Below are 25256 nucleotides of genomic sequence, written 5' to 3'. Positions count from 1 at the left end.
CGTCTTAAAGTTTCTAGAAGAAAAGGTTTTTCTCGTCTTCGGAGTACCGCAATGCATCATTGTGGACAATGGGAAACAATTCATTGGAAACGCTTTCAAGAATTTTGCGAAGTCCTACAACGTCCAGAAAATCTGGTATAACGCCAAATACCATCCACAGGCCAATTTTGTAGAGAAAACCAACGACACAGTGGGAACGGCTCTGCGTATGTATGTGAAAGAACATGATAATTGGGATCTAGAGATACCGAAGATCCAGTGTGCAATCAACACCTCTTGCCACGAAAGCACACGCTACACCCCGTCATTTTTGAATTTTGGAAGGCACGTTCCTTTGTCTGGAGACTATTATGGAGCCCTGCCGGCAGACGAAGGCGACGAAATCGATTTCACCGTGGCGGACCGTCGCGATTACGCGGATAACTTGGATCAGCTGAAGAACGTCTTCCAGGAAGTCCGAAGAAACCTCCACAGGGCCCATGTGAGACAGTCACTACGTTATAGTACTTCTCGGAAGGACATAACCTATGACGTGGGTGATAGGGTCTGGAGGAGAAACAAAGTGTTGTCGTCTGCAGGACAGCGTTTTATGGCGAAACTTGCGCCCAAGTACGTCTTAGCTACGGTTACGGCGAAGGTTTCCAATTTAGTGTATCGTGTGCGAAATGAGGACGGCTCGGATGCCGGAAATTGGCACGTGAAAGATCTGAAGCCTTTCTATGACCGTACCGATACAGAAGATGGATCTTCCTCTGAAGACGAGGAACGAGTTTCTACCTCCGGAAGCAGCGATTAGTACACGAGCACATGCAGCATTTTGTCTCGAACGTACGACTCCTTACAACTCGTTGTCGGTACTCTTGGTCCTGTTTATTAGTAATCAGAAAATCTCGAGAGTTGTTGATTGGGTTTGGCTTTGACAGTAAGTAATTTTAGAAGCCATTAATCTGTTCGCTTTTTACCCCAGGTAGGGATGCGCAGTAAAAGAAAAGCCGTCGTCTTTTCTTTCCTTTTCGGAGAGGGGCCGTGTTACGATTTTTTTTGGAGTCGAGGGTGAAAGGGGCTTAGACGAAGTCTCGCTCGATGGTTTTAATCGGTCGTAGCGAACGCCTGTCACCGATCTCGACCTCTTTTTTTATTGCGGATTGTCGCCGGCAGCTCCGCCAAATTTTGAGTTTTTTTTGCCTCTACGAAGTAGTACTGGCGGGGACGGAGACGGCCAAGCGAGAGGTGGGGGTGCAAAGTGAGAGAAGAGTGAGAGTTGGTGCCGAGAAGAGGTGATTTGAGTTTGGCGAGGTTTGACCTGATGGTTTCCTTTCTTTTTTGAGAGTACTCAGTTCCATAGATTGATAGTGAGGCGTATCCCTTGTATAAGGTAAATTTCGTGCCTTTTGCCGCATGTAGGCTTATTGCTCCACCTGTAGGGTCCACGCCAGGGGCGAAGTTTCGGAGCCGTACAGAGGCGACGTAGAGGGCAGCGAAACGAGGGAAATTTGCTGGGCGTAGCGCCAGCTAGGAGACCCGGAGTTTTTGGATGATCGCGACGTCGAAGACGCGGACCTGGTGAGTTGAACATCGGGGGATCCAGGCCGCGGCAGGACTTGGTCAGCGCGTCGCCGTCGTCCTGTGGGAAGACTCCTGTTTTTTTGAGCTACGAGTAAAAGAACACGCCTTATCGCGATCGGAAATTTTCTTATCGTTTGTCGCCAGACCCAACCGTTTTTTTTGCGTCTCTCTCTTTCACTCTTTACATGCTTTTCAACGTTTTTTCAAATTTTCACGTACCCGCATAAATTTGATGGCGCCCAATTTTTTTTATTTGTGAAATAGTCAGCATTTCCTGTAACTAGCTAGTAGACCGTTGTTGCGTAGTAGTTCGTCAGTTCATTTGTTGTGGTAATTCGTTACTGACATTAGTTGTAGTTTTGTTACCTTTTACTAACCTAGATAATATTTTTTTTTGTACTAAAAGCCCTAAATATTTTAATTATTATACAGCTCGCCAAAATAATTAGCCTTTCATTCTGAATTAAAACCTCGGATCCACCTACCGGCTCTCCCGGAAGTGAGCACGGGCAAGTGTATCTTCCCTCGCTTTTATAGCAGAGACGACGTTTTAAGGTAACAAAGTAAATAATATTATAATAAATTTAAACGTAGAGACAGATGAGAGTGATAGCGATTTTAATTTTGCTGAAAATGATATATGAAGAAATAAAGTTCTATTAACAAAGTTCTTGTATAGCATTTTAAATTAAAAATTAAGACCCTAATAATAAGATATCTCGAATTATAAGAGATTAAACATACTTTATTTAGAATGCTGTAAAGTTTCTTCAAAATTCATTGCTTTATTAAAATTTAGTAGTGCGCAAAATTTTAAATAAAAAAATTAATTTTTTAAATTTTCGCGCGCTACTTATTTCTAGTAACTTTTCTGTCAGTCAATCTATCAGCATACAGACTATAAGGAATTCACGTTCGGTAGATGTAACTAGATTTGGTAACTTTTTTTTTAAGCTGTGTAACTGCGGACATAATTGTTCTAGTGTATAATGTATCAGAAAGTAGGTATCAAAAATGTGACATGTAAGTAAGTAAATGTCAAACATCGAAAATGTGATGGTTTTGTGGTAATCTGCTGAATCTATTTTTGAATCAAGGAGAAAATTACATCCCTCTAAAAGCCCAAAGAGGAACCCGCATGTAAAATTGTGAATCTTTTCCCTTCACTAGTTTTTTTAGGAGGGCAAGATTTGATGTCATCATCATGTATCCACAATTTTACCCACGGCCGATTTTACCACAGATCCGTTTTGATATATCTATGTCTCATCTAAGGAAATGAAAAGTAAATCTTCATCATCATCACGCAATTGGAGATACCGCCTTAGAAATTTGATTCTGGTAGCGTGGTAGCTATAACGTGTTTAAAATGTGAAAAACTTTGCCTTCGGAAACCTAAATTTATGCGTGTATTACGTACAATTATTCTCAAAGCCGAATGTTTTCTGCGCAGTCGTCTTTCTGATTCGGATTATAATATTAACGGCACCGGCGCCATTGTATCGGTATTATTTTAAAATTCGAAAAGCACTCGTCAACACCAGAGAACTTTACGGAAAATATTTCTGCCACCAGTTTAACTGTTTCCGTTTTACCCAAACGTTGTCCATTTTTCTCTGTAATTTTTTGATAACCACGAAATATTTCTTGTCTCTTTTTCTTTAAAATGGGTTTTCTTGTGACTATTTTTGTGGAAATTGTTTCCACGCTGTATTTAAGGATTTTCTGGAAACGAAGCGTGTTGAAACTAGAAAAACTTTGTTTTTTTCCACACAAGTCAGATTTGACATTTGAATTAGAAAATTAGACAGTTGATGCCAATCTTTAGTTTCTAGTGATCTTAAGATTGCAACTTAACCACAGAAAAGTTTCTGTCAGCTACTTCTACCGAACGTGAATGCTTATTATACTAGTGAATTCAAACGCTTTGATTTCACTAGTGAATCATGAACTCCTTATGAAGGTTACTATGGAGTTAATAAAGTCAGTTTAAATTGTCAAAATGGAATAATAGTATATTAAGTATTAAGAACGGTAAGGGGTGTTTACTGGTCGAAGGCAAAAGTTTGGAGACGGAGCGAAGCGACGTCTCCAATTTGTCTGAGACCAGTAAACCCCCTTAACGTTCGTGATGCTTATACTATTTTTTGTACGACCATCAAAAGATTTGCGTCTTTCTATCAAATTCATAAATCGAAAGAATTTATACATATCAAACATCAACAAGGTCGTGTTTTAATTTAAAATTTGTTACTATGGTTTCGATTAATATAAACAACAATTTTAAAAATCAGTTTCCATTTTGACCGCTGTCGATTTAGATTTGATCTGGCTTGATTTCGAGTTAATTTTCTTTCCACGACTATTAGTGAGTGATTTATTTGCTTAAAATATCAATCATGAGTGATTCTGAAAGCGAAAATGTCGAGATCCAACACGCATGGAATTTAAAATAAAAAAAATCTTGAATGCATGATTACTTACCGTTCAGCTGAACAGTAAGTAATTTACTTACCGTTCGCCTCTTAGTTGTTAGTCGTAGCAACCCGTAAACTGAACTTACTGCTATGGAAACCTATACGGTAAACGGTCGAAAAAGCAATGGTCGTACAAAAAATAAATGAAAACTACTTGTTTTTTCTGTTTATGCTAGCATAATAAATGAATAAAGCCAATTTTTAAAAAGTAATGACTTAAGTTATTATTATAAGTTTGATTTAGTAGGTCAAACTTTAACAAGATCTTGTAAGCACAACACAGAGATGAACCTAATAGAGTGATTTTGGACTATTTGGTATTTATTAATTACCTCTGTGAAAGTATGAGCCAGTCGTTGTTGCCTTATGAGTATGAGTCACTGATAAGTAAAAACTGCTGACGTAACTAAAAGTATCCTTGGCCTTATGTACTTTCAATTTCGTAATGTTAAAAGCAAAATTTCATAATATAATTTATTAAAAAATCAATAATAATATATAATATAATTTATTAAATCTTTGAGTGATTTAAACGAACTAATTTGTACACACCAGACATTTTTAATTTCAAAATTAAAATAGACCATAAGGTTTTCTGACTGAATGTGCAAAAAATCTAGAATATTGCATATGACCACTTTTAGAACAAACATTTGACCCAAGAAAGTGTAAAATTCGAACGTATAATTACTCTATTGATTTAGACATCTAAAACCTCGATTTTGTAAGTAAAATCAGATTTTTTTTCTTAAACATTTCAGTTTGTTGCTTAGCAGCACAATACATTTTATTTATTTATTTTTTTCGTCTAAAGCGAAAGCATTTCAGCTTACCTAGTCACCGTACGTTAGTAAACACTTGGTAAAAAAAGGTTTAAATTCAACATCATTATCGGCAAAACAAAAAAATCAAGTTAAAAAAAAGTTAACAATCGCCCTGTAGTACATTATGTAAACAAATTTTGAGGAAATCAAAAGAAAATCAAGAGGAAATCACAGGAAATCAAGAGGAAATCACAGGAAATCAAAGGAAATCACAGGAAATCAAAGGAAATCAAAGGAAATCACAGGAAATCAAAGGAAATCAGAGGAAATCAAAAGAAATCGGGGGAAATCAACAGGAAATCATTGTCAAAAGGAAATCAATTGTACACTTGATGGTCGGTGGTTTACACCTCGGAACAAATGGAGAAGAATACTGATATTTTACAACTGTTTCTCGATCAAATAAGTAAGACTTAATAAGGGTAATTAGAGAATCGGTGAAACCATAATAACGTAATTTTTTTTCATAATTAAAATAATACGTTTTACACGTAAAGGTATAAAGTTAAACCTTGCAAGTAAAGGAGAATGGTCATAACCCATCTCTGGATACGTACTGTCTAACAGAAAGCACAAGAATTTCAAAAAGCCGAGCTAAACTGACTCAATATGCTGAATGTGCACCTGATATATAAGATTCCATATCAGAGCACCATATTCAAGTTTTGCGCGCACCAAGGAGCAAAACAAAGTGCAAAGAGTTTGTGTGTGAGTGAAGTCCCTACAGTTTCTATCTATACAGAAAATCATAGGTTCTAAAAACATTAGATACCCTTTCATTAATATGCTCAATGAAATAGAATTCCGAATCAATAAAGTCATGCTGGTGAGGTGATAAAAAGCCTTAATGGAGTTAAATAAATGTTTGTATACTATGGACTCAAAAACTCTAGCAAAGAACAGATATGGGTCGGTAATTTTTGATGTCAGAGGTATTTCCCTTCTCGAAGAGAGGACATATTGATGTCACTTTCCAAATATCAGGAAAACCAGCAGACTTTAATATTAAATTAAACAGACGGAAACAGAGTTCAACGAAAAGCTTGGAATCCCGTCGTATCCCATAATTAGTGACTTTTTACAATGTTACCGGTCCGCGTCAGCGGCAACATCGCGGAGCACACTTGGGGGTCGAGCCGTGAAAACGGCCGGTCCGAGAGGTTGTGAAAGTCTGAATGTTGCAGTTCGGTGGTGAAGATCGCATTCAGCAGGGGAGAGAGCGCTGATCCCTGTGGGACTCCAGCGCTTATTTGGATGTTGTGATGAGAGAATGTGGCCTATGCGGGTACGAAATGAGTCTATGAGTTGTACCAACGCCAACAGAACGCCTGCAAGGTGGAGCTTGTAAACAAATCCCTCATGCCAAACACTGTCGAAAGCTTTGGCTACATTGAGAAAGACTGCGCCTGTGAATTGTTTCCATTCAGTTGAATTTGTTGCGAATTCTACGACACGAAGAAGTTGGTCGGAAGTGGAATGGTGGGGTCGGAAGCCAAATTGCTCGTCGGGAAGGATGCCTATATCGTTAACGATTTCGACAAGCCGTTTTCGAATGACCCTTTCAGGGATCTTCCCCGCCGAAGAAAGAAGACTGATGGGGCGATGATTTTGGGAGAAAAACTAATTTTTCCCGGGTTTCGGGATGAAGATGACGTTGACCTGTTTCCACCTACCTGGAAAGAAACGAAATTTGAACAGTGCGTTCCTAAGATCGAGCAGTGCTCTCCGGACTTCGCATTGGAGGCGGTTCGCTGCAGTCTGGTCGGCTCTTTCTCCGGTTCGTCGTGCATGTCGTCTCGCTCTGTTCCTTTCCCTGATTAGGTTCACGATAGGCTGGGGTAACGTGGACCGTTTAAATGGCCGCGCAGGGCATCGAAGTGAGATTGCGTCGGTGGAGGCCCGGATACAGGCAATGTCCAGACGTCCCCTGGTGAATACGGTGCAGATCGGTCATAGAAGATCAGTTCCTCTGTGGAGATAACATCCACATCGTCGCTGCTCTGGAGGAAAGTTTGTAGTCCCCTTAAGTTCGGGTTGCGTTGTCTGCTGTGCCATTCCTCGTGTTTGGCGCTGAAGTCGCCAGCTACAATGTGGCGCTGGTGTTGTAACATGCAGTGAGGCGCAGAAGCCCTTTTGCAGTCCCAACAGTTACCGCCGTGGCCTCCAGCTGACGGAAATCTGGAACATAAGAAGCAGAGTGTTTAATCTCGTTTCTTACGTAGACGGCAGCTCCTCCTACTTCTCCGTCACGGCGGTCCGTTCGGTGCAGAGTGAATCCCCGTATCCTGGGAATTATATCTCTGTGTCCCGGCTGAAGCCCGGTTTCACAGATGAGGACGGCCTCTAGCTCATGGGTATTCATAAATTCCTCAGGCTCCTAACGCCCACAGTGGAAACTACAAGCGTTCCAGAACGCGATCTGAAAAGAATTCAAAATCAATTGGTAACTATCCATTTAATTTAGACGGAGGGGAAGCAACGCCATCAGCTTATCTGCTATGGATTTGCGATCCTTGGCGGCGGCGATGCCGTGAAGGAGCTGGGTTTGCTGCGCCTTAAGATCGGCCTGTTGGCGAGCCGTCAGGGAAACCTTTTTGGCGGAGGTGCCTTTTTCGGAAACCTAAGGCATCCTTAGCAGTTGGCCGTGTGAGATCCACCACAGTTTGTGCACTTTGCGGGTTTGGAGCGCTATTTGTCGCACTCGCTGGTCTGATGAGCAGTTCCGCTGTGCAGTGGCGCTGGGAATGGTCAAAGCGCCAGAAGCGGTAGCACTGTGATGCTTCTTTGGACTTGTATGGCTTTTCTACCTTGACGGAGAGGCCGCAGAGTGTTTTTAGCTCGTATATTTGAGCTTTTTTGTCGAGCGGAACTTCAGCAAGATACTCCCGGTTCATTCTGCTAACTTGGAGTGACTGGAAACCCAGATCTTGTAGGTCTTCCAGGACGTCCCGGTTAGAGATGCCGATGGAAATATCCCGAATCATCATTCTCAGAGTTTTCTCCGCTGGGAGTGCGAATGTGTGGTACGGGGCCTTTATTTGTTCCAGGAGTCTCGTGAGACTTCTAAAATAATCGATGCTGATGGGCTGGATTAGAATTCTATCAGCTGAGTTTTTAGCTTTGGAAAAGCGAATTGGTTTGTCTCTCATTCTGGACGAGACTTCTGGCGACCTCTTGCTGTCACGCAGGATGATGGGGGGAATTCTGCTCTTGGGGGAGCAGATGCCGCGAGTCTCCGCTCTGATCGCCCTTTTATCCGTGCGGTCGGGTAATGCCTCGACGGCCGCTACTCGCATATCTCTGCGCCCGATTGGCCATGGCACGCGGTAGAGCTGAATCCAGGCTTATACTTTAGAAATAGAACAGGGACACAAAACTTCGCACCCAGGAGTCGTTCAGGGTGACTGACTAATTATTAAATCACGGTATTTGGCCAGATATTCTTGCTTACAGGCGGTTACAGAATACACTTACTCTTCGTTTACGAAGTCCCATTGTGATAACAAGATATAACGATGAAAGTGTCTTGTTCAACAGAATAAACCATTTTCACAGTCTTCACTTCCTAGCACAAAAACAAAAATTTCGTACACAATGACCAAGAGTTCTGAAAATGACTGTTTTGTTGTTTTGAGCTTGGATCAACGAGAATTACTGTAATTCGCACTTGAAAAAAATTAAAACAATAAAAACGACGACTTTAAATGACAGGTTACAACTGATATTAGACATTAATGTGACAAGTGAGAACTCATAATGATGCATAACCATAAATAAGCGGGATTTTTGAAATCCATGGCCAACTACGCCCTTAGAATCATGTATAAAAGCCCTGTTTAAGTGACAGTATGAGGAGCGAACCAACAAGCGTGGACACACTCTGACTCACTGAACAAAAAAAAGTATATATAGGTATATATAAAATAGGAGAGTTAAAATTGCCAAAAGTGTAATGAATCTAGAAATTTAGGAGTGGTAATTAATTATTGTTTGTCTCATATATCGAACAAATGCTTATTAGTTCTCTAACAATGTAATTGTAGGGTTTATTTTACGAAATGGAACTGATTTTAAAGATATATTTAGTATCAAAATATTGTTTTATGGTTTAGTGAGAAGCAAACTCGAATATTGTTGCATAATTTGGATCTCTAGTAATTAGTCATTATTAGGATTATATTAACCTGTGCAACGGCTTGCTTGTCTTGGCATCATGGAGGCTGTGCACTACACCCTCACAGCCTCCCCAGATATCCTCCCTGTAGTTTTGTTAAAAGCGAAAAAACAACAACAACAACGAACAAAATCGATGACAATGCCATCGGATCTATGGCCAGTTGTGTTTGACTTCGAGTCTACTTTTGAAGTGTCGATAATGCTCCACCAAGAGATCGCTTAAATATGCATTCGTTTCGTGTACAGACGGGTCAAAATGGAACACAGGGAGTGGATAGCGCTGTAGGGGACTAAATGCAGGATCTCTGCATTCTTAGGTAACACTCCAATGATTCTACAAACCGAAATTTCTACTTTGCACACAAAAGTGTTTGTTTTAGAGGCAACTTTATTCTGGATGAAACGTCTGGAACTATAAACAATCTCTCAATTAACTGACAAGCAAAAATAGCATTTCTCTGTGTTGCGTGTGGGATATAAGAGAATAGAAGGGAACCAAGTAGCGGACATCCTTGCTAAAAAAAAGTGCGAACGTAAATGGTAAAACGCTAACGAAAATTTGTCTAATTATCCTTACAACGTGATGACATCCCCTAAAAATTTTGTGCAATAAACATTACTTAAATTTCATAAAATATTATGTTCTCCCACTGGCTACAAACCTAAGAAATCAAAAATCATGCCAAGAGAGAAAGTTCGAAGATTTCTGGAAACAGCACCAGACGAGACGTTTCTACTATTGAAAGTAAAGAGAAAATAGTTTTATTAGATTATGGTCGTAATACAATACCAAACACGAAAACACACAAGCGTAGGGTGTTTGCCATTTCAGATGATGATGGAAGCAATTGTTTACCTTTATCTCGAAAGTATATGCTGTTAAGAAACAAACATAGCCACATATCACGTTTGCTCTTGAATTACCGGAATTGTAAATGTAATACACAGCCTCTAGTAGTCCACACCATAGCTTCCAAACCTCAGAAAGTCGCAAAATTTCTAAATTTGGCGAACCCTGCATTGTTCACAGGCCACTGTTACCGTGGAACGTCTGCTTCACTTTTGGTAGACAGCGGAAGCGACCTTGTAGCTCTAAAACGTCATGGGGGGGTGGAAGCCGTCGACGGTTACAGAGGGCTACATCGAGGACTCAATGAATACCAAAATCGAATCTTCGGAAAGAATCTTGGGAGGAGGCCTGCAAACTACCTCATCATCTTCAAGTACATGTGGTTCTTCTGCTACATTAGCTAACAGTACTTTTATTGAGGCCAATGTTTCAGCTAATTAAATTTTGCATGTATCCAATTTGTCGTTTAAGTCTGTTCCATGTATTCATTTTAACAATGTATCGGGAGGTACGTTCTACTTCTGTGATCCTCCAAAGAAGTAGAAACGCTTCATTTGAATAAATATTATTGTAGTAGTTGTTTTGTTTAATTATAATTTGTATCATTACATTAGGGTTCTAGGCCGCTAAAATTAAATCTTAGGGGACTCGGCCGCTAAAATTCAACTTATCGGTCTATCCATGGTAACATAAATTGACATTTAGCAATATTGTACAATCTATGTACAACAATGAGTAGACCCTTCCAGGTAGAAGGGTCGTAAGCTCCACCCCCATCATTTTGTGAGTAGGTCCAAGTACCTAAAACGACCATTACGATTACACATTCCGACCACACCAGTTCAAGTTCGTACTGTAAGAGTAAGAGAAGTAAAGTGTTATTTGTTAACAAAGTGTTTCAATTCAATCTATCAACATTCGACTTTAACGAGTCAAAGCATGGTCCTTATAACTCAGGCAAAATCGGTGCCGTAATCAGAAGCAGAATCAAGAATCGACGACGTCTTCATTATCAGGTTAGTGGCTCTCATTCTTATCTTATTCAATCCCGTTCCACTAATCTCGAATTTGGGCGTGCCTTGGTTCGCGTTGTGCGGTACCTAACTATTTATTCTAATTCAAATTACGCCTTATATAACAATACGCGTCATTTCTCTTATATTCAAATTCTATTCATCTCCCAAAGTCGCTAGATGAATTCATAAATCGCATCACATATTCAATAAGTCATATCGTGGTTCTTGTAAAATTTCAGAAAATCCTTAATTCATTCTATAAGCTAAATCTAAATAATTCGTATTTTTTCAGTTATAATTACGCTTTGGATCACTCGTAATCTCGATCGAATTCTAATTCTTTATTGATAATTACGGTGGTAATTAGGCTCAAATTTTATCAAATCGTTAACTCGTCTGCCCACTCTCATTATTGCAATTTAATTCGTAGATAGTGAGAAATCAAATCTTGAAAGCATAGCCAACCTCTATATCTCATTCAGTCATATTATTATAGTTACACAGTACGTGCGTTAAGCAATTTATTCGTTAAAGTTTTTAACTTATTATATATTTCTTTAGTGCGTTTCTCATCGTGATTAAAATTCTAAACAGAAAGTCGGAAGTTGCATATATCAAGTCAATTTTCTGTAGTTTCCTATTGTTAATTTAAATATAATCACTTATTCTTAAATCCTTCTTAACGTTAATTTATCAGTCTCGTAAAATGACCAAAGCCGACGAAGCTAGAAGCGTTCAAAGCACAATTCTGGAAAAGTTATCTCGTATAGAAGACTACTTACAAAAGTTTAATACGCAAAATGACAATATCAGCCGTTTAAAAGCGCGTCGAAATATTCTTGAAAGTCTCAGGGTAGAATTTGAAGAAAACCAGTACGAGCTAGAAAAATTAGATTCTAAAACAGAAGAATCTAAAGCGCAACACCGTAGCGTTCGAATTAATTTCGAAAATAAATATTGTGATCTTATGGGGGAAATAATCGAGATTATTGAGAAAAGCGAAAGCTCAAATTCGTATCAGTCTTCGACGTCCACTTTGCAGACGAATCAAAACAATAAAGAATGTATTCTAAATTTACCGGCGTTAAACTTAAAAACATTTTCAGGTAGTTACAAAGACTGGACAAACTTTGAAAATTGTTTCAAATCCGTAATAGACGAGAATAAATCATTAAATTATAGACAAAAGCTTCAATATTTAAAATCGTGCCTACGCGAAGAAGCCCTAAGAGCGATTGAATCCTTATCCATTAGCGATGAAAATTATTCTAAATTGTTGGAAATTCTAGAAAAACGGTTCAAAAACACTAGACTGATCGTTCAGGATCATGTTATGTCAATTTTAAATGCTCCGCTGTTACTCAAATCTTCCCCGGCCGCACTTCGTGAATTACTAGACAACGTCATTACTAATATGGCTGCCTTAAAAACATTAAAAATTCCAGTAGAATCTTGGGACGCGTTAGTAATTCCGATAATCGCGGAAAAATTAGATTTTAATTCAAAACGGGAATGGCAAACGTCCTTAGATACCAGGGTTCCTACTTACGAACAATTTATAACTTTCCCAGAAAAGCGTGTTACGGTTTTAGAAGCTCTAAACAGTTACGGAAATTCGGGCAATCAAAATAATGCTCATCCGAAGAGCAATCAAATTACAAAACGCACTACAACACATTTAGCGACTACCAAACCACAACGAAGCTCCTGTTCATATTGTAAGTCTAATGAACATATGATTCATCAGTGCCCTGAGTTTATTAATCTATCAGTACAAAGTAGACTTGAAAAGGTCAAGCTTATAAAACTGTGCATCAGTTGTTTGAGAAACAATCATTTTGTCGAAAATTGCAGAGTAACCACTAAATGCCGCAATTGTAATAAAAAACATCATTCGTTACTCCACGTTGACGCCTCAAGCCAACAGGGTAATACAACTACGCTTAATAATGTCTCAACGCACGCTAACCACTCTACCCATTCAAATCAATCTAATACAGTATTGTTGGCTACAGCGATAGTACTAATCAAAAATTCAAAAAATCAAAATCAGCCACGCAGAATATTCCTAGATCCGGGATCAATGTCGAATTGTATCACGAAAAAGGCGTGCAAGGAATTAGGTTTACGGAGCTTTAAAGAAAATTTTGAAATTAAAGGCGTAAATGGTACCACCAGCAACACGACTCAAGTGGTGTTCATCAATATAAAGTCCCGTTATAATGGTTATTCAGCCGGAAATGTAAAATGCATTGTTGTTGACAAAATTACGGAAAGTTTGCCGCTGGTACCATTAAACCCAGACGATTTGGAAATTCCGAAAGATGTGCAATTGGCGGACCCTCATTTCTATGAAAGCTCCAAGGTAGACGTACTAATAGGCGGCGGGCTCTTCTGGTCATTGTTATGCGTAGGCCAATTCTCTCTACCTACTGGATTAGTGTTTCAAAAAACCCATTTCGGTTTTATTGCGGGAAGCCCGTACTGTAGTAAATCTAATGCACATCCTGCAATAAATCGTCATAATACTTCCGCAATAAATACGGCTTATTGTAATCTGGCTGTAACCGCTCAAGATTCAATGGAAGAACGAGTTGCTAAATTTTTTGAAGTCGAGGGCGGTAGCACAGGTTTTCATGATAAGCAAACCCTATCTGATGAAGAGCTGAAATGTGAAAAACATTTCAAAACAACAACAATACACGATACAAAGGGCCGTTTCATAATTAAACTCCCGATAAAGGGTAATAACATAAAGGTGGGGGAGTCAAAAAGATTAGCAATGAAGCGTTTTTTTAGTATCGAGAAAAAATTTGCCAAGGACGAAAATCTTAAGACGGCCTATTCAAAATTTATGCATGAATATCTCGCGCTAGGGCATATGCAGTTGACGTCGAATAATCCAAAGACTGACACATTATACTTACCTCATCATGCGGTACATAAAGAGTCCAGCACCACCACCAAATTAAGAGTCGTTTTTGACGCTTCCGCAACGACCGCAAACGGAACAAGTCTAAATGATGTTGTCGGGTCGGGGAGCGTCTGGACGTCGTCTTCGGCGTGGACGGCCCGTCCGTCACGTAGTGGGGGTGAGCACCAGCTCGGACCAGGTAGCTGGTGGCTCGTCGAAGTGGAAAGCTCCGATAGGAGCTGGTTGCGAAAGGTTATTCGTGGTCTAGTGAAAGGAAACTACCAATTCACCAGGAGTCAGTGTTTATTCTAGCAGATGAGTCCAACGACTCTACCCAGCTTGAACTGGCGACTGCTGCGGCCGGTTGCTCTTTTATAGCGGCGGCCGAGCTCCGCCTTCCCGACGGGTCGATTTCATTGGTCGAGCCCGTCGGTTACAATTTCGGCTCTAATTCCTAAACTAATCCTAATACTAACCTATAATTAACTATACAAACTAATCCTACCCTAACCTACGTCCCTATCACTACCTTATCTCTATACCGCGAACGGTGTGGCCAGCGTCGCGATGCTCAGCTCCCGGAGGCGTGGCTTCGGTCTGTCGCTCGGCGGTCGGCGCGGCTCAAACGCGCCGACAAAGGAATGCCGCTTCGCCGCCAAAGGGATGCCGCTTGCCGCCAAAGGGATGCCGCTGCTGTTGCGGCTGCCGCCACAGGAGGCCACCTGCAGTGGTGGGTGATGTGGGCGATGTATGCTAACATACACACTTATCTTAAAAACTACTTAACCTACGATGTTTGCACTTGAAATCCGGTCTTAACACTTCACTCCGGTAACACACTCCACCCTACCGAAGGCCGGACTTTCGTGGTGCTCCGCGGCTGCATCCTGGAGTTCGCCCATGGAGTTGCTTGGCGTCTCCTCCAGTTGACTCCTGGGTGTCTTCTCCTGGGGTGTCGGTCGCGGTGTTGGAGGCGGTCGATGTTGTCTGTCTCCCGTTGCTCCATTCTTGAGGAACACTCCCGGTCCGCAGACCCCCAGTGGGCCTGCGTGGAAGTGTTCTTGGGGGTTTATTCGGGGTCGTCGTCGGGCATGGCAACTGCAGTGGATGTATGCTGTCTACGGCGTTGCCTGGCCTCGGTGCGTTCGCGCTGTCGAGCGCGGATGCGGTGCAGAGTGGCGTTGTTAAATTCTGCTTCGTCGTTTTCATCCAGTTGTCCAATTGTCACCTGGATGGGCATGTCGTCGCCAGGTTCCACCTGCGTTTCTGCCCCGTGGTGCCGGTGCTCTGGTACCTGGGGGTTCGGTCGTAGGTAGTTGACATGTTCGACGGAGGTGTGCGTCCCGTGGTCGATCTGGTAGCAGTTGTCACCAGCTACTCCGGTGATTGTTCGTGGTCCTACCCATCGAGTGCGTAGTCCGGGTCGTACATGGCGGCGGACCAGCACTTTGTCGCCGATCTCGTAGATCGGGGGCTGTTGGTCACTTTCGTCGTATCGTCGTCGGTACTCACCCATGTTCTGGAGCGCTCGTTGCTGACGTTCCTCGGGCGTCGTCTGCACGGCGGTGTTTTCCATGTCCCAGTGTCCGGGTCTCGTGATCTCGTACCCCATTAGCAGCTCACTGGGAGATTGGCCGGTTGCTGCGTTCTGTCTTCTCCGCAGATTGAAGAGGCCCTTGGGGATGGTTTCGTCCCATGGCTTGCCGGGGGTGCCCTGGGTGAGTACTCGCATGAGTTTCTTGAGTTCTTGGTTGCGTGGGGTTGGCTCGTGGATGGAATACTGCCGTCCGCCAGTGGTGTACCTTCCATCGCCTGCAAGCACTTTGGAAAGCGTCAGAGATGAATTGGGTGCCGTTGTCGGAAATGAGCGCCTGCGGATACCCCCAACGGCAGAACACTTCGTCTTCTAACAGGCGGATGGTGGCCTTGGTGGTTGCTCTAGGTACTGGAAACGCTTCTACCCATTTGGAGAATGTGTCCGTGACGACTAGGAGGTGTTGGTTTCCGGAGGGTGTTTCTTCGTAGGGCCCCATATAGTCGATGGCCACGGTCTGCCATGGTCTCTTCGGAACGTAGGCGCGTAGGGGTGCGCGTTGTTGTCTGGCGCCGCCTCGTTTGGTGGTAGCGCATATGAGGCAACCTTTGATGTGTTTCTTAATGTCGGCGATGAGTGTTGGCCAGGTGTAATGATTGGCGATTGCTCGCAGTGTTTCTTCTCGCCCTGGGTGTCCTGCCTCTGGTGCGTCGTGGAACTCGTGCAACACTCGGGGACGGGCGGCGGCTGGCACCCATAATCGTGGTGGATTGCTTCGTCTCCATAAGAACCCGTCTCGGATTTGGTAATGACGGCTGAAGGCTACATCACCTGTCGCCTGGGGTCCTTCTTCGGCGATGGTTTGCAATCTCTGTACTATGTCGGGGAATTCGGGGTCGGCGTGTTGCGCCGCCTTGACTTCGTCGGCCAGTGTGATTACCTCAATGGCAGCCAGTGTGGTTGGGGCCGTCGTGTCGCTGGGGGGATCTTCGCCAGGCCGTGTCACCGGGTAGAGCATCCGTTCGACGCTCTCGTCGCACTCGCTCAGCACCTTGTCCTCGGGATCTCGTGACAGGAGGTCCGGTAACTGGTTGAGTTTCCCCGGGCAGTGCTCCACCTTAAATTTGAATTCTTGTAACAGCAGCGCCCACCTGGTCAGCTTGGCGTTTGAGCTTTTGGCGGTGTTCAGCCAGAGGAGTGCCTTGTTGTCGGTTCTCAGGGTGAATTCTTTGTCTTCTAGATAGGCCCGGTATCGTCGTACCGCCCAGACGATGGCTAAACACTCCTGTTCGTTGACGTGGTATCGTCTCTGCGTGGGGTTTAGCTTGGCGCTGGCGTATGATATTACTTGCTTGCGGCCGTCCTCTTCTTGATACAGTACTCCGGCGATGCCGACTCCGCTGGCGTCCGTTTGTAAATAAAAACGCTTCGTCACGTCTGGTCGATGGAGTTGCAACGGACGGCTCATAGCGTGTTTCAGCGTGTCGAATGCGAGTTCCGCACTTTCAGTCCAACGGAATTTTGTCTTCGTATTTAAGAGTTCGGTGAGAGGTGCCGTGATTTCGGCGAATCGGGGAACATACTCACGCACCCAGTTGGCGAGGCCGAGGAAGCCTTGTAGCTGTTTTCGTGTGGTGGGTGTCGCGGCGTCCTTGACTTGCTGGAGATGGTGCTCCTGGGGTTTGTTGCCTTGAGACCCGACGACGTGTCCTAAGTAGGGTAGCTCGGTGACGCCGAACTTACACTTCTCAGCTGCACATCTTAAGCCGTACTCTTGTAACCGCTCGAATACTTGCCGCAGGTGCCCCAGGTGTTCTTGGTGGTCCTTGGAGAAGATGATGATGTCGTCGAGGTAGACGTGCGTGAACTTCCCCAAGTAGCCTGCTAGTACTCGTGTCATGAGCTTCTGGAAGGTGGCTGGTGCATTCTTCAAGCCGAATGGCATGACCCTGTACTGATAGGTGGCTCCGTCAGGTGTGGCGAACGTCGTTAGTGGCTTGGAGTCTTCGTCGAGCGGAATTTGCCAATAACCGGATTTTAGGTCAATGGCCGAAAACACTTTTGCCGCACCAAAATCGCGTAGAGTGTCCTGAATTTTTGGTAACGGCGCGGCTTCGTCTTTGGTTAGCGCGTTCAGACGTCGATAGTCGTTGCAGAACCGCACTGAACCGTTCTTTTTGGTAACGAGCACTGCTGGGGAACAATAGTCACTCACCGAGGGTTCAATCACTCCGTCGGTCAGCATTTCGTGCACACACTTGTCTAACTGTTGTCTTTTCTGGTCACTCATCGGGTACGGTCGGAGGCGAAAGGGTTCGTCCTTCTCCAACCGTATAACATGTTGCACCGCCCGCACTGCACCCACGCAACCACTGTGGTCCGTGATCACACTAAAGTCTTGGATCGCGTCCATGAACTTGGTCTTCAAGTCTTCGGGGAAGCCATGTTGGACCTGGGGGAGGGGCATCCCTGGCGGTGGTGGTTGTTGGTCCGACCAGAAGGTGGTAGCTCGGTGGTCGACGCCGTGGTGTATGCAGCGGAGCCCGTAGTCGAGCGTGACTCGAGCCCGTTGGAGCCATGGATCGCCGAGGATGATATCGTCGGCGAGGTCGTCGATCACCATGAACTCCTCGTCGTACTCTAGATGGCTAATGATAAGGTGCAAGTATGTCATACCTGGCGATGTGGTGGTCACCCCCTTGCTGGCCAGTTGCACGGTGGTGGTGGGTCCGTGGTGTGGTCGAGCGATGCGGCCGCTGACGAAGTTGGCCGAGGCTCTGGTGTCGAGCGCGACCTTCCTCGTCTCGCCGTCTACGAGGGCGGTGACCTGGGGGAGTGGCTTGTTGTGGTGTTTCAAGCCGAAGCATCGGGCCGCGGTGGAGACGTTTCCACAGCCCGGCGCCAGTTATCCGCCGGCTTCTTCTTGTCGTTGCCAGCGGCGAGGTTCAACACTTCTTGTGCTGTTTGTCTGAAGTGGTCCACGCTGTCATACCGTCCTACGGCTAGGGTGGCCCTGATGTGGGCCGGCATCTGCTTGATCAGCTCCTTTATGAGTTGCTTCTCGGAGCCTCCGGGGAAGAGGCGGTGGTGGAGTCGCTGTTGTTTGCTGACGTAGACGTCCAAGGCGTCTCTGCAGCTGAAGTGGCTGGACGTGAACTTCGCCAGGAGTTCCGAGTAGTTGTCCTCGGTCCCGAAGCTGGTCCTCAGGCGTCGCCACAGGTGAGTGACGCAGGTGTCGGTGGGGCCGTAGGGCTTGTTCAGGCGGGCGGCGATCCCCCTGAGCTGGCGGTGGGCCACCAGCACCTGGAGGCGGTCGTTTAGGTTGCCTACCTCGCTGAAGTAGGCTTCCAACTCGTTGATGAAGGCTTCAGGGTCTTCATCGGGTTCTCCGCCGAAGGTCCGGAGATATTCTTCGGTCCGGAAGTTGGGTACGGGGATGCCTGGCTTGGTGGTGGAGACGGCCGTGGTGGCGGCGGTCTTGGCGGTCATGGCACTGACCGTGGCGGCGGTTGATCCCTGCAGGTCGAAACAATACCTGATAACTCGTACCAGTTGTGCGATGTCCTCCGAGAGGGTGGTGGGCTGGTCCGCTGGAGGCGGCGTTGGGTTAGAGGTGACCCTGGTGGTGAACGGCACGTGGGAGGTCTCTGGCTCATCTGTAGTAGGGATGGACCATGTTGTCCCTGCGCTGAGTGGTCGTTCTTCCACCTGGGGCTGGAGCACTAGGTCCCCCGGAGAGGTCCCGGTGGTGTTGGTCGCCATGCTCTCGGCGTGGATGGTGGTTGGCTGGATGACGGTGTCTTCAGTGGATGACGTCTTCTTGGACACAGTCTTCTTCTTGTACTGGAGCCTGGTCTCCATGGACTTGGGCGGGCCCTTCTGACAGCCTTGTCAGAGGATGCCCCACGTTGGGCGCCAATGTGTTGTCGGGTCGGGGAGCGTCTGGACGTCGTCTTCGGCGTGGACGGCCCGTCCGTCACGTAGTGGGGGTGAGCACCAGCTCGGACCAGGTAGCTGGTGGCTCGTCGAAGTGGAAAGCTCCGATAGGAGCTGGTTGCGAAAGGTTATTCGTGGTCTAGTGAAAGGAAACTACCAATTCACCAGGAGTCAGTGTTTATTCTAGCAGATGAGTCCAACGACTCTACCCAGCTTGAACTGGCGACTGTTTTTTTTTTTTTTTTTTTTTGGTGGAGGGGAAATGTCTACGCAGACCACCGTAATGGTTCTTGGCCTCTTCTGCGGCCTACGGTGGTACTGGGGGAATGGTTACCGCCCTAAAACCCCTCCTTCTTCTGCTCGGGTACCAGGACATTGTCCCTTACACCCACAACGCGCATCCCGGTAGACACAGCGGGGGCTGCGCTACCGAGCTCGGTTGAGCTATTGATTGCCTAGGAGTTGGCCCCCATCGTCGGCTCTTCCTCGCGGTCCTGCGGCCGGTGGAGAGATCTGAAACAGAAAAATGCGCTATGCGCTGGCGTTAGATGTGCAACACCTTGGAGGCGATGCGGTCGGGAAGTTGGGAAGGCCGGGAAAGGCCGGTCGGTGGAGACGGCAGGTGGTGTTACTTGCCGATTCGGTCTTCAAGCAGCGCCCTACGGGGCCGCTTGCGACTGGGGGGGGGCTTCCTCGTCGAACTCGTAGTCGACGGCTTCTCGCACCAGGGGGTTGGGGTGCTCTTCAGCTTTCCTGAAGGCTCGGAGGGCGACTTCGTGCAGGAACTCCTTCAGCGGCGGGAGGTTGGCCTCTCGGAGCACTTGGGCGTTTCTGACGAACCATGGGGCTTTGAAAACCTGTCGGAGAATTTTCGTCTGGATGACTTCCAGACGGTGGAACTGGGTTTTGGAGGGTTCATAGCTCCAGGCCACTGAAGCATAGGACATGGTGGGGCGGATGATGGCGCGATACAGCAACAACTTGTTCCTGATCGACACCTTACTGCGCCTTCCGATCAGCGCAGACAACGAACCCTTTATCTTGTTCGTATTGGCCACGATGTAGTCAATATGAGGGATAAAGGACAGCCGTTTGTCGACGATGACACCTAGGTATTTTGCTTGGCTCCGCCAAGGGATGACCCGGTTAAACATCGTGACGTTTCCTTCAGGCCCAGTACGTCTTTTCGAGATAAGAAGCGCAGTGCTCTTTTCTGGATTGACTGTAATGAGCCATCGTTTGCACCACTCCTCCAGCGCATCCACGGCCTCCTGTAAGTAGGAGGTTACGAGGTGCGGCATTTTGGAGCGCGTAAGGATAGCCGTGTCGTCTGCGTAGATTGCAAGGCTAGTTCGGGCGAGTTTGGGTATGTCCGCGGTGAAAACCGCGTACAGGAGCGGGGAAAGCGCCGAGCCCTGGGGGACTCCTGCGCTAATTGAATGCTCCGCAGATAAAGCGTGCCCAATGCGTGCTTTAAACGTGCGGGAATCCAGGAAAGATTGGATGAGCTGCACCATCGCCAACGGCACGCCTGCTTGGTGAAGCTTGTAAACAAGTCCATCATGCCAGACGGTGTCGAAAGCCTTCGCAACGTCGAGGAACACCGCGCCAGTCAATTGTTTCCATTCAATTGATTTTGCGGCGAATTCGACTACTCGGAGGAGTTGTTCGGAGGTTGAGTGTTGGGGGCGAAAACCGAACTGTTCATCGGGGACTACGCCTCGTTCGTTGACGAACTCAGCTAGCCGTTTCCGAATCACACGTTCAGCGATCTTCCCCACGGACGAGAGGAGACTGATGGGTCGATGATTTTCCGGGAAAATGTGATTTTTCCCCGGTTTCGGGATGAAAATGACGTGGGCTTCTTTCCACCTAGCTGGAAAAAGACGGAATTTAAACATTGCATTAACGATACCTGCTAGTGCGACGATGGCTTCGTCGGAGAGGTTCTTCAATGCTTTGTTCGGGATGCCATCTGGGCCTGGGGCTTTCCTGGGTTTGAGGAGTCGGATGATTTCGCGGATTTCGTCGGGATGGACTTCGCGGATCTGGTCGTCTTCGTCGGGTTCTGCCATTCGAATTTCTTCGACGGTTTCCTCGACGAGGTCCAGGTGCTCGTCATCTGCATCAGGGTCGATGTTCGTCTGGCATTGGTTCTCCAGACTGTGAGCGAAGGCGGCGGCTTTGTCCTCTTCTGTGAAGACGATGCCGTTGTTCGCGCTGTGGATCGGTGGAAGTGGCCGCTTGTCGCTTCTCAGCGCTTTGGCCATTTTCCAGGTCGATCCGTCCACGGTGTTCAGGGATTCTAGTCGTTGTTCCCACTGCTCGTTCCTAAGATTGAGCAGTGCTCGCCGGACTTCCCATTGGAGGCGGTTCGCTGCAGTCCGGTCGTCCTGTTCTCCAGTTCGTCGTGCTGTTCGTCTGGCTCTGTTCTTTTCCCTGATGAGATTCGCGATACGCTGTGGTATCGCGGGCCGTTTGAATGGCCGCACAGGGCGTCGAATTGAGGTCGCGTCGATGGAGGCCCGGATACGATTTTCGTAGTCCAGGGTTGCTCTTTCGACTTGCTCGCTGTCCTGGAAATTCGTTACAAACTCACCAAAGTTGCCCTTGATATGTTCGGCGAATTTCGTCCAGTCCGTGGTCGTGATTATGTTGGCCGCGGGATCGTTGGGTTCGTTCCCGATGCGCATAATCACCGGGAGGTGGTCGGAATGGAGCTCGTCGACGACGTTGACGTCCACTTCGTGTCGGAGGTTCTTGACGAGGGCAATGTCCAAGACATCACCTGGTGCATCTGGTCGGGCTCGGTGGTAGAACGTTGGTTCCTCGGTGGAAATGACGTCTACTTCCGCGGTGTTTTGGAGGAAGGTTAGGAGACGCCTTCCGTTCGCGTTGTTCTGGCGGCTGTGCCAGTCCGAATGCTTGGCGTTGAAATCGCCAGCTGCGATGGTGGCCTCTTCACCTGCGACGAGGTCAGCGATGTCTTCAACCTGGAGCGTGTTGGAGTTGTTGTAACAAGCGATTAGGCGCAGAGGCCCTCTCGCAGTCACAACGGTTACCGCCGTCGCTTCTAGTTGTCGGAGATCGGGGACGTAAGAAGAAGAGTGTTTAATCTCTTTTCTTACGTAGATGGCCGTTCCTCTCCCGTTTCCGTCCCGTCGTTCCGTTCGGTGCAAGGTGTAACCCGGCATCTTGGGATCTCGGGAGTCCCACAGGAGGTTCGTCTCGTTGACGAGGATGGCATCGAGCTGGTGGTCTTCCATGAACTCTTCGAGTTCATAACGCCCGCTCCGGAGTCCATTGGCATTCCAGAAGGCGATCTGTAATGAATTTACAATTAGTGGCGTACTACCCATCTAATTTTTAAAAAGGAGGGGAAGGAATGCCGCCATTTTCTCCGCCATGGACTGCGAGTCCTTGGCGGCGGCGATGGCGGTCATCAGTTGGGTCTTCTGGAGCTGCAGGTCGGCCTGTTGGCGAGCCGTGAGGGCGACCTTCTTGGGAACGGGAGCGGGTTTGGGTTTTGGGGTGGCCTTGGGGAGGGCACCGCGTTTGGGGGCGGCGGTCCTGGGGGCGGTCGTCTTGGACGATGTGGGAGGCTTCTTGGAAGCCTTCTGTTGCTGCGATTTGGGGAACTTGGGACACCCCTTGTAGCTGGCCGGGTGTGGCCCGCTACAATTCGCGCATTTCGCGGGCTGCCTGCGTTGCTTCTCGCAGTCGCTGGTCTGGTGATCGGCGCCGCACTTGACGCAACGGTGTTCGGCCCTGCAGTTCCGCTGGGAGTGGTGGAACCGCTGGCAGCGGTGGCACTGGGCAGCATCCTTCCTCTTATGGGGCTTCTCCACCTTGACGGAGAGGCCGCAAAGTGTCTTCACCTCGAAAACTTCGGCCTTCTTGGCCATAGGCATCTCGGCGAGGACGAGGGGCATCGGGCGGTCGTTTCGGCTCATCCGACTGACCTGAATTGGTTGGAGACCCAGAGACTCCAGGTCTTCCAACACCTCCTGGCTGGCAACTCCTACGGCGATGCCGCGGATGACTACGCGGAGAGTTTTCTCCTCCGGGAGCGTGAAGGTGTGATACTGCACCTTCATGTTGTCCAGAAGTCTTACCAGGCTTCTGAAGTCGCTCACCTCGACCGGCTGAATGCGCACCCCTTCCGGGGTGGATTTCGCCTTCGAATACCGGATGGAGTTATCCGTCATCCGACGCGAAACTTCTGACCATCTCTGGCCGTCCCGCAGGATTATGGGCGGAATCCTGCTTTTCGGGGTGGTTGGGGGACGTGGTGTCACCACGGGGACCTCCGTCTCCATGGTCTCCTCCTGGGGCTCGGGCCGGGGCTCGGCGGGGGTCTCGTCGACGACCGGGGTGGTCTCGGCGGTGGTGGCGGGCTTGGCCCTGGCGGTGTCCCGGCTTGGGCCTGCCGGGGGCTGGGGCTGGGGCTTCTTTTGCTGCTTGGCAGCATGGGGGGCTGTCTGGGGCTTGGCATTTTTCTGCTGCTTCTTGCCAGCAGCAGATGGGGCTGGCTTCTCCGTGGCCGCGGGCTTGGCTGGTGGCTTGGGCTTCACGGTCGGGGGCGGAGACGCAATTTTCGGCTTTTTGGCCGAAGTGGAAGGCGTGGGGGCTTGCTCCTCGCCGCTAAGGGCGGAGAACATATTGCCAGTCGTGAAGACTGGCTGGGGGGTGGGGGTGGCTGGCCTCTTTGCGCCAGCTCTGGCGGTGGGGACCTCCTCGAAGGGGGACTCCAGGGGGGCCTCTTCGGACGTGATGTCCATGGACTCGTCCGAGTCCGAGGTGTCATCGTCGGTGGAGGTCTCGGCCGGGGTGTAGACCTCCTCCATTTTCTTCTCGATCCTCGAGATCCTTCTGGCATGCTTCTTCAATGCTGCCTCCATCCTGGACACGATGGCCAAGATTCTCGACAGCATGGCATCTCCTGGGGCCCCTGCCTGCGCCATGGTGGCACTGACAGAGCCTGGGACGTGTTGTGGTTGCGAAATTATTTGTGCCACATCGACCACTAATCGCTTTGAAAAAAGCAGCGTAGCCGATGGAAAACGTTGCGAAACGTTGCACAAGGGATGCTAGCGATAGCGCGCTGAAAAGCACAGTAACGCAGCGAACTCGGTGAACTTCACTGGAGCGTTGGGTCACAGCACGACGGCAGATTCACAAAAGCAAAAAATATGCAAAAGCAAACTCACCACCGGAACAGACAACCTTCCTCTCCAACTGACGACTCACGACTGTGGCTGAATTGGTTTGTCTCTCATTCTGGACGAGACTTCTGGCGACCTCTTGCTGTCACGCAGGATGATGGGGGGAATTCTGCTCTTGGGGGAGCAGATGCCGCGAGTCTCCGCTCTGATCGCCCTTTTATCCGTGCGGTCGGGTAATGCCTCGACGGCCGCTACTCGCATATCTCTGCGCCCGATTGGCCATGGCACGCGGTAGAGCTGAATCCAGGCTTATACTTTAGAAATAGAACAGGGACACAAAACTTCGCACCCAGGAGTCGTTCAGGGTGACTGACTAATTATTAAATCACGGTATTTGGCCAGATATTCTTGCTTACAGGCGGTTACAGAATACACTTACTCTTCGTTTACGAAGTCCCATTGTGATAACAAGATATAACGATGAAAGTGTCTTGTTCAACAGAATAAACCATTTTCACAGTCTTCACTTCCTAGCACAAAAACAAAAATTTCGTACACAATGACCAAGAGTTCTGAAAATGACTGTTTTGTTGTTTTGAGCTTGGATCAACGAGAATTACTGTAATTCGCACTTGAAAAAAATTAAAACAATAAAAACGACGACTTTAAATGACAGGTTACAACTGATATTAGACATTAATGTGACAAGTGAGAACTCATAATGATGCATAACCATAAATAAGCGGGATTTTTGAAATCCATGGCCAACTACGCCCTTAGAATCATGTATAAAAGCCC

The 25256-nt window shown here is 47.1% G+C and overlaps 2 protein-coding genes across 2 annotated transcripts; one reads left to right on the top strand and one right to left on the bottom strand.

Moving 5' to 3' along the window:
- Positions 1-11615: 11615 nt before the first annotated feature.
- On the top strand, positions 11616-14135 carry LOC135142159 (uncharacterized). Its single transcript, XM_064073829.1, has one exon. The coding sequence runs from the start codon at positions 11616-11618 to the stop codon at positions 14133-14135; it is 2520 nt and encodes an 839-aa protein (XP_063929899.1).
- Positions 14136-22652: 8517 nt separating this feature from the next.
- LOC135142157 (titin-like) lies at positions 22653-24918 on the bottom strand. The gene is made up of 5 exons (XM_064073828.1): positions 24898-24918; positions 24808-24831; positions 24544-24755; positions 24321-24397; positions 22653-24274 (listed from the first exon to the last, which is right to left on the bottom strand). The coding sequence occupies exons 1-5, from the start codon at positions 24916-24918 to the stop codon at positions 22653-22655; spliced, it is 1956 nt and encodes a 651-aa protein (XP_063929898.1).
- Between the last annotated feature and the right edge of the window lie 338 nt (positions 24919-25256).

The sequence above is a fragment of the Zophobas morio genome, unplaced genomic scaffold (genome assembly GCF_036711695.1).
Source record: "Zophobas morio isolate AGI-343-1 ecotype UQ-CSIRO unplaced genomic scaffold, CSIRO_AGI_Zmor_V1 ptg000046l, whole genome shotgun sequence".
Taxonomy (NCBI): Eukaryota; Metazoa; Arthropoda; class Insecta; order Coleoptera; family Tenebrionidae; genus Zophobas; species Zophobas morio.
This window is presented reverse-complemented; position numbering and strand designations above follow the sequence as displayed.

What these genes read in the sequence shown, in the direction of transcription:
- LOC135142159 (XM_064073829.1), top strand. Translation starts at nt 11,616, where the DNA reads ATGACCAAAGCCGACGAAGCTAGAAGCGTTCAAAGCACAATTCTGGAA.
- LOC135142157 (XM_064073828.1), bottom strand. Translation starts at nt 24,918, where the DNA reads ATGGGACTTCGTAAACGAAGA. An exon ending in TCACCCTGAACGACTCCTGG is followed by an intron (nt 24,756 to 24,807) that starts GTGCGAAGTTTT and finishes GCCTGGATTCAG; the next exon opens with CTCTACCGCGTGCCATGGCC. An exon ending in TGCTTTTTTCAAAGCGATTA is followed by an intron (nt 24,275 to 24,320) that starts GTGGTCGATGTG and finishes AACACGTCCCAG; the next exon opens with GCTCTGTCAGTGCCACCATG.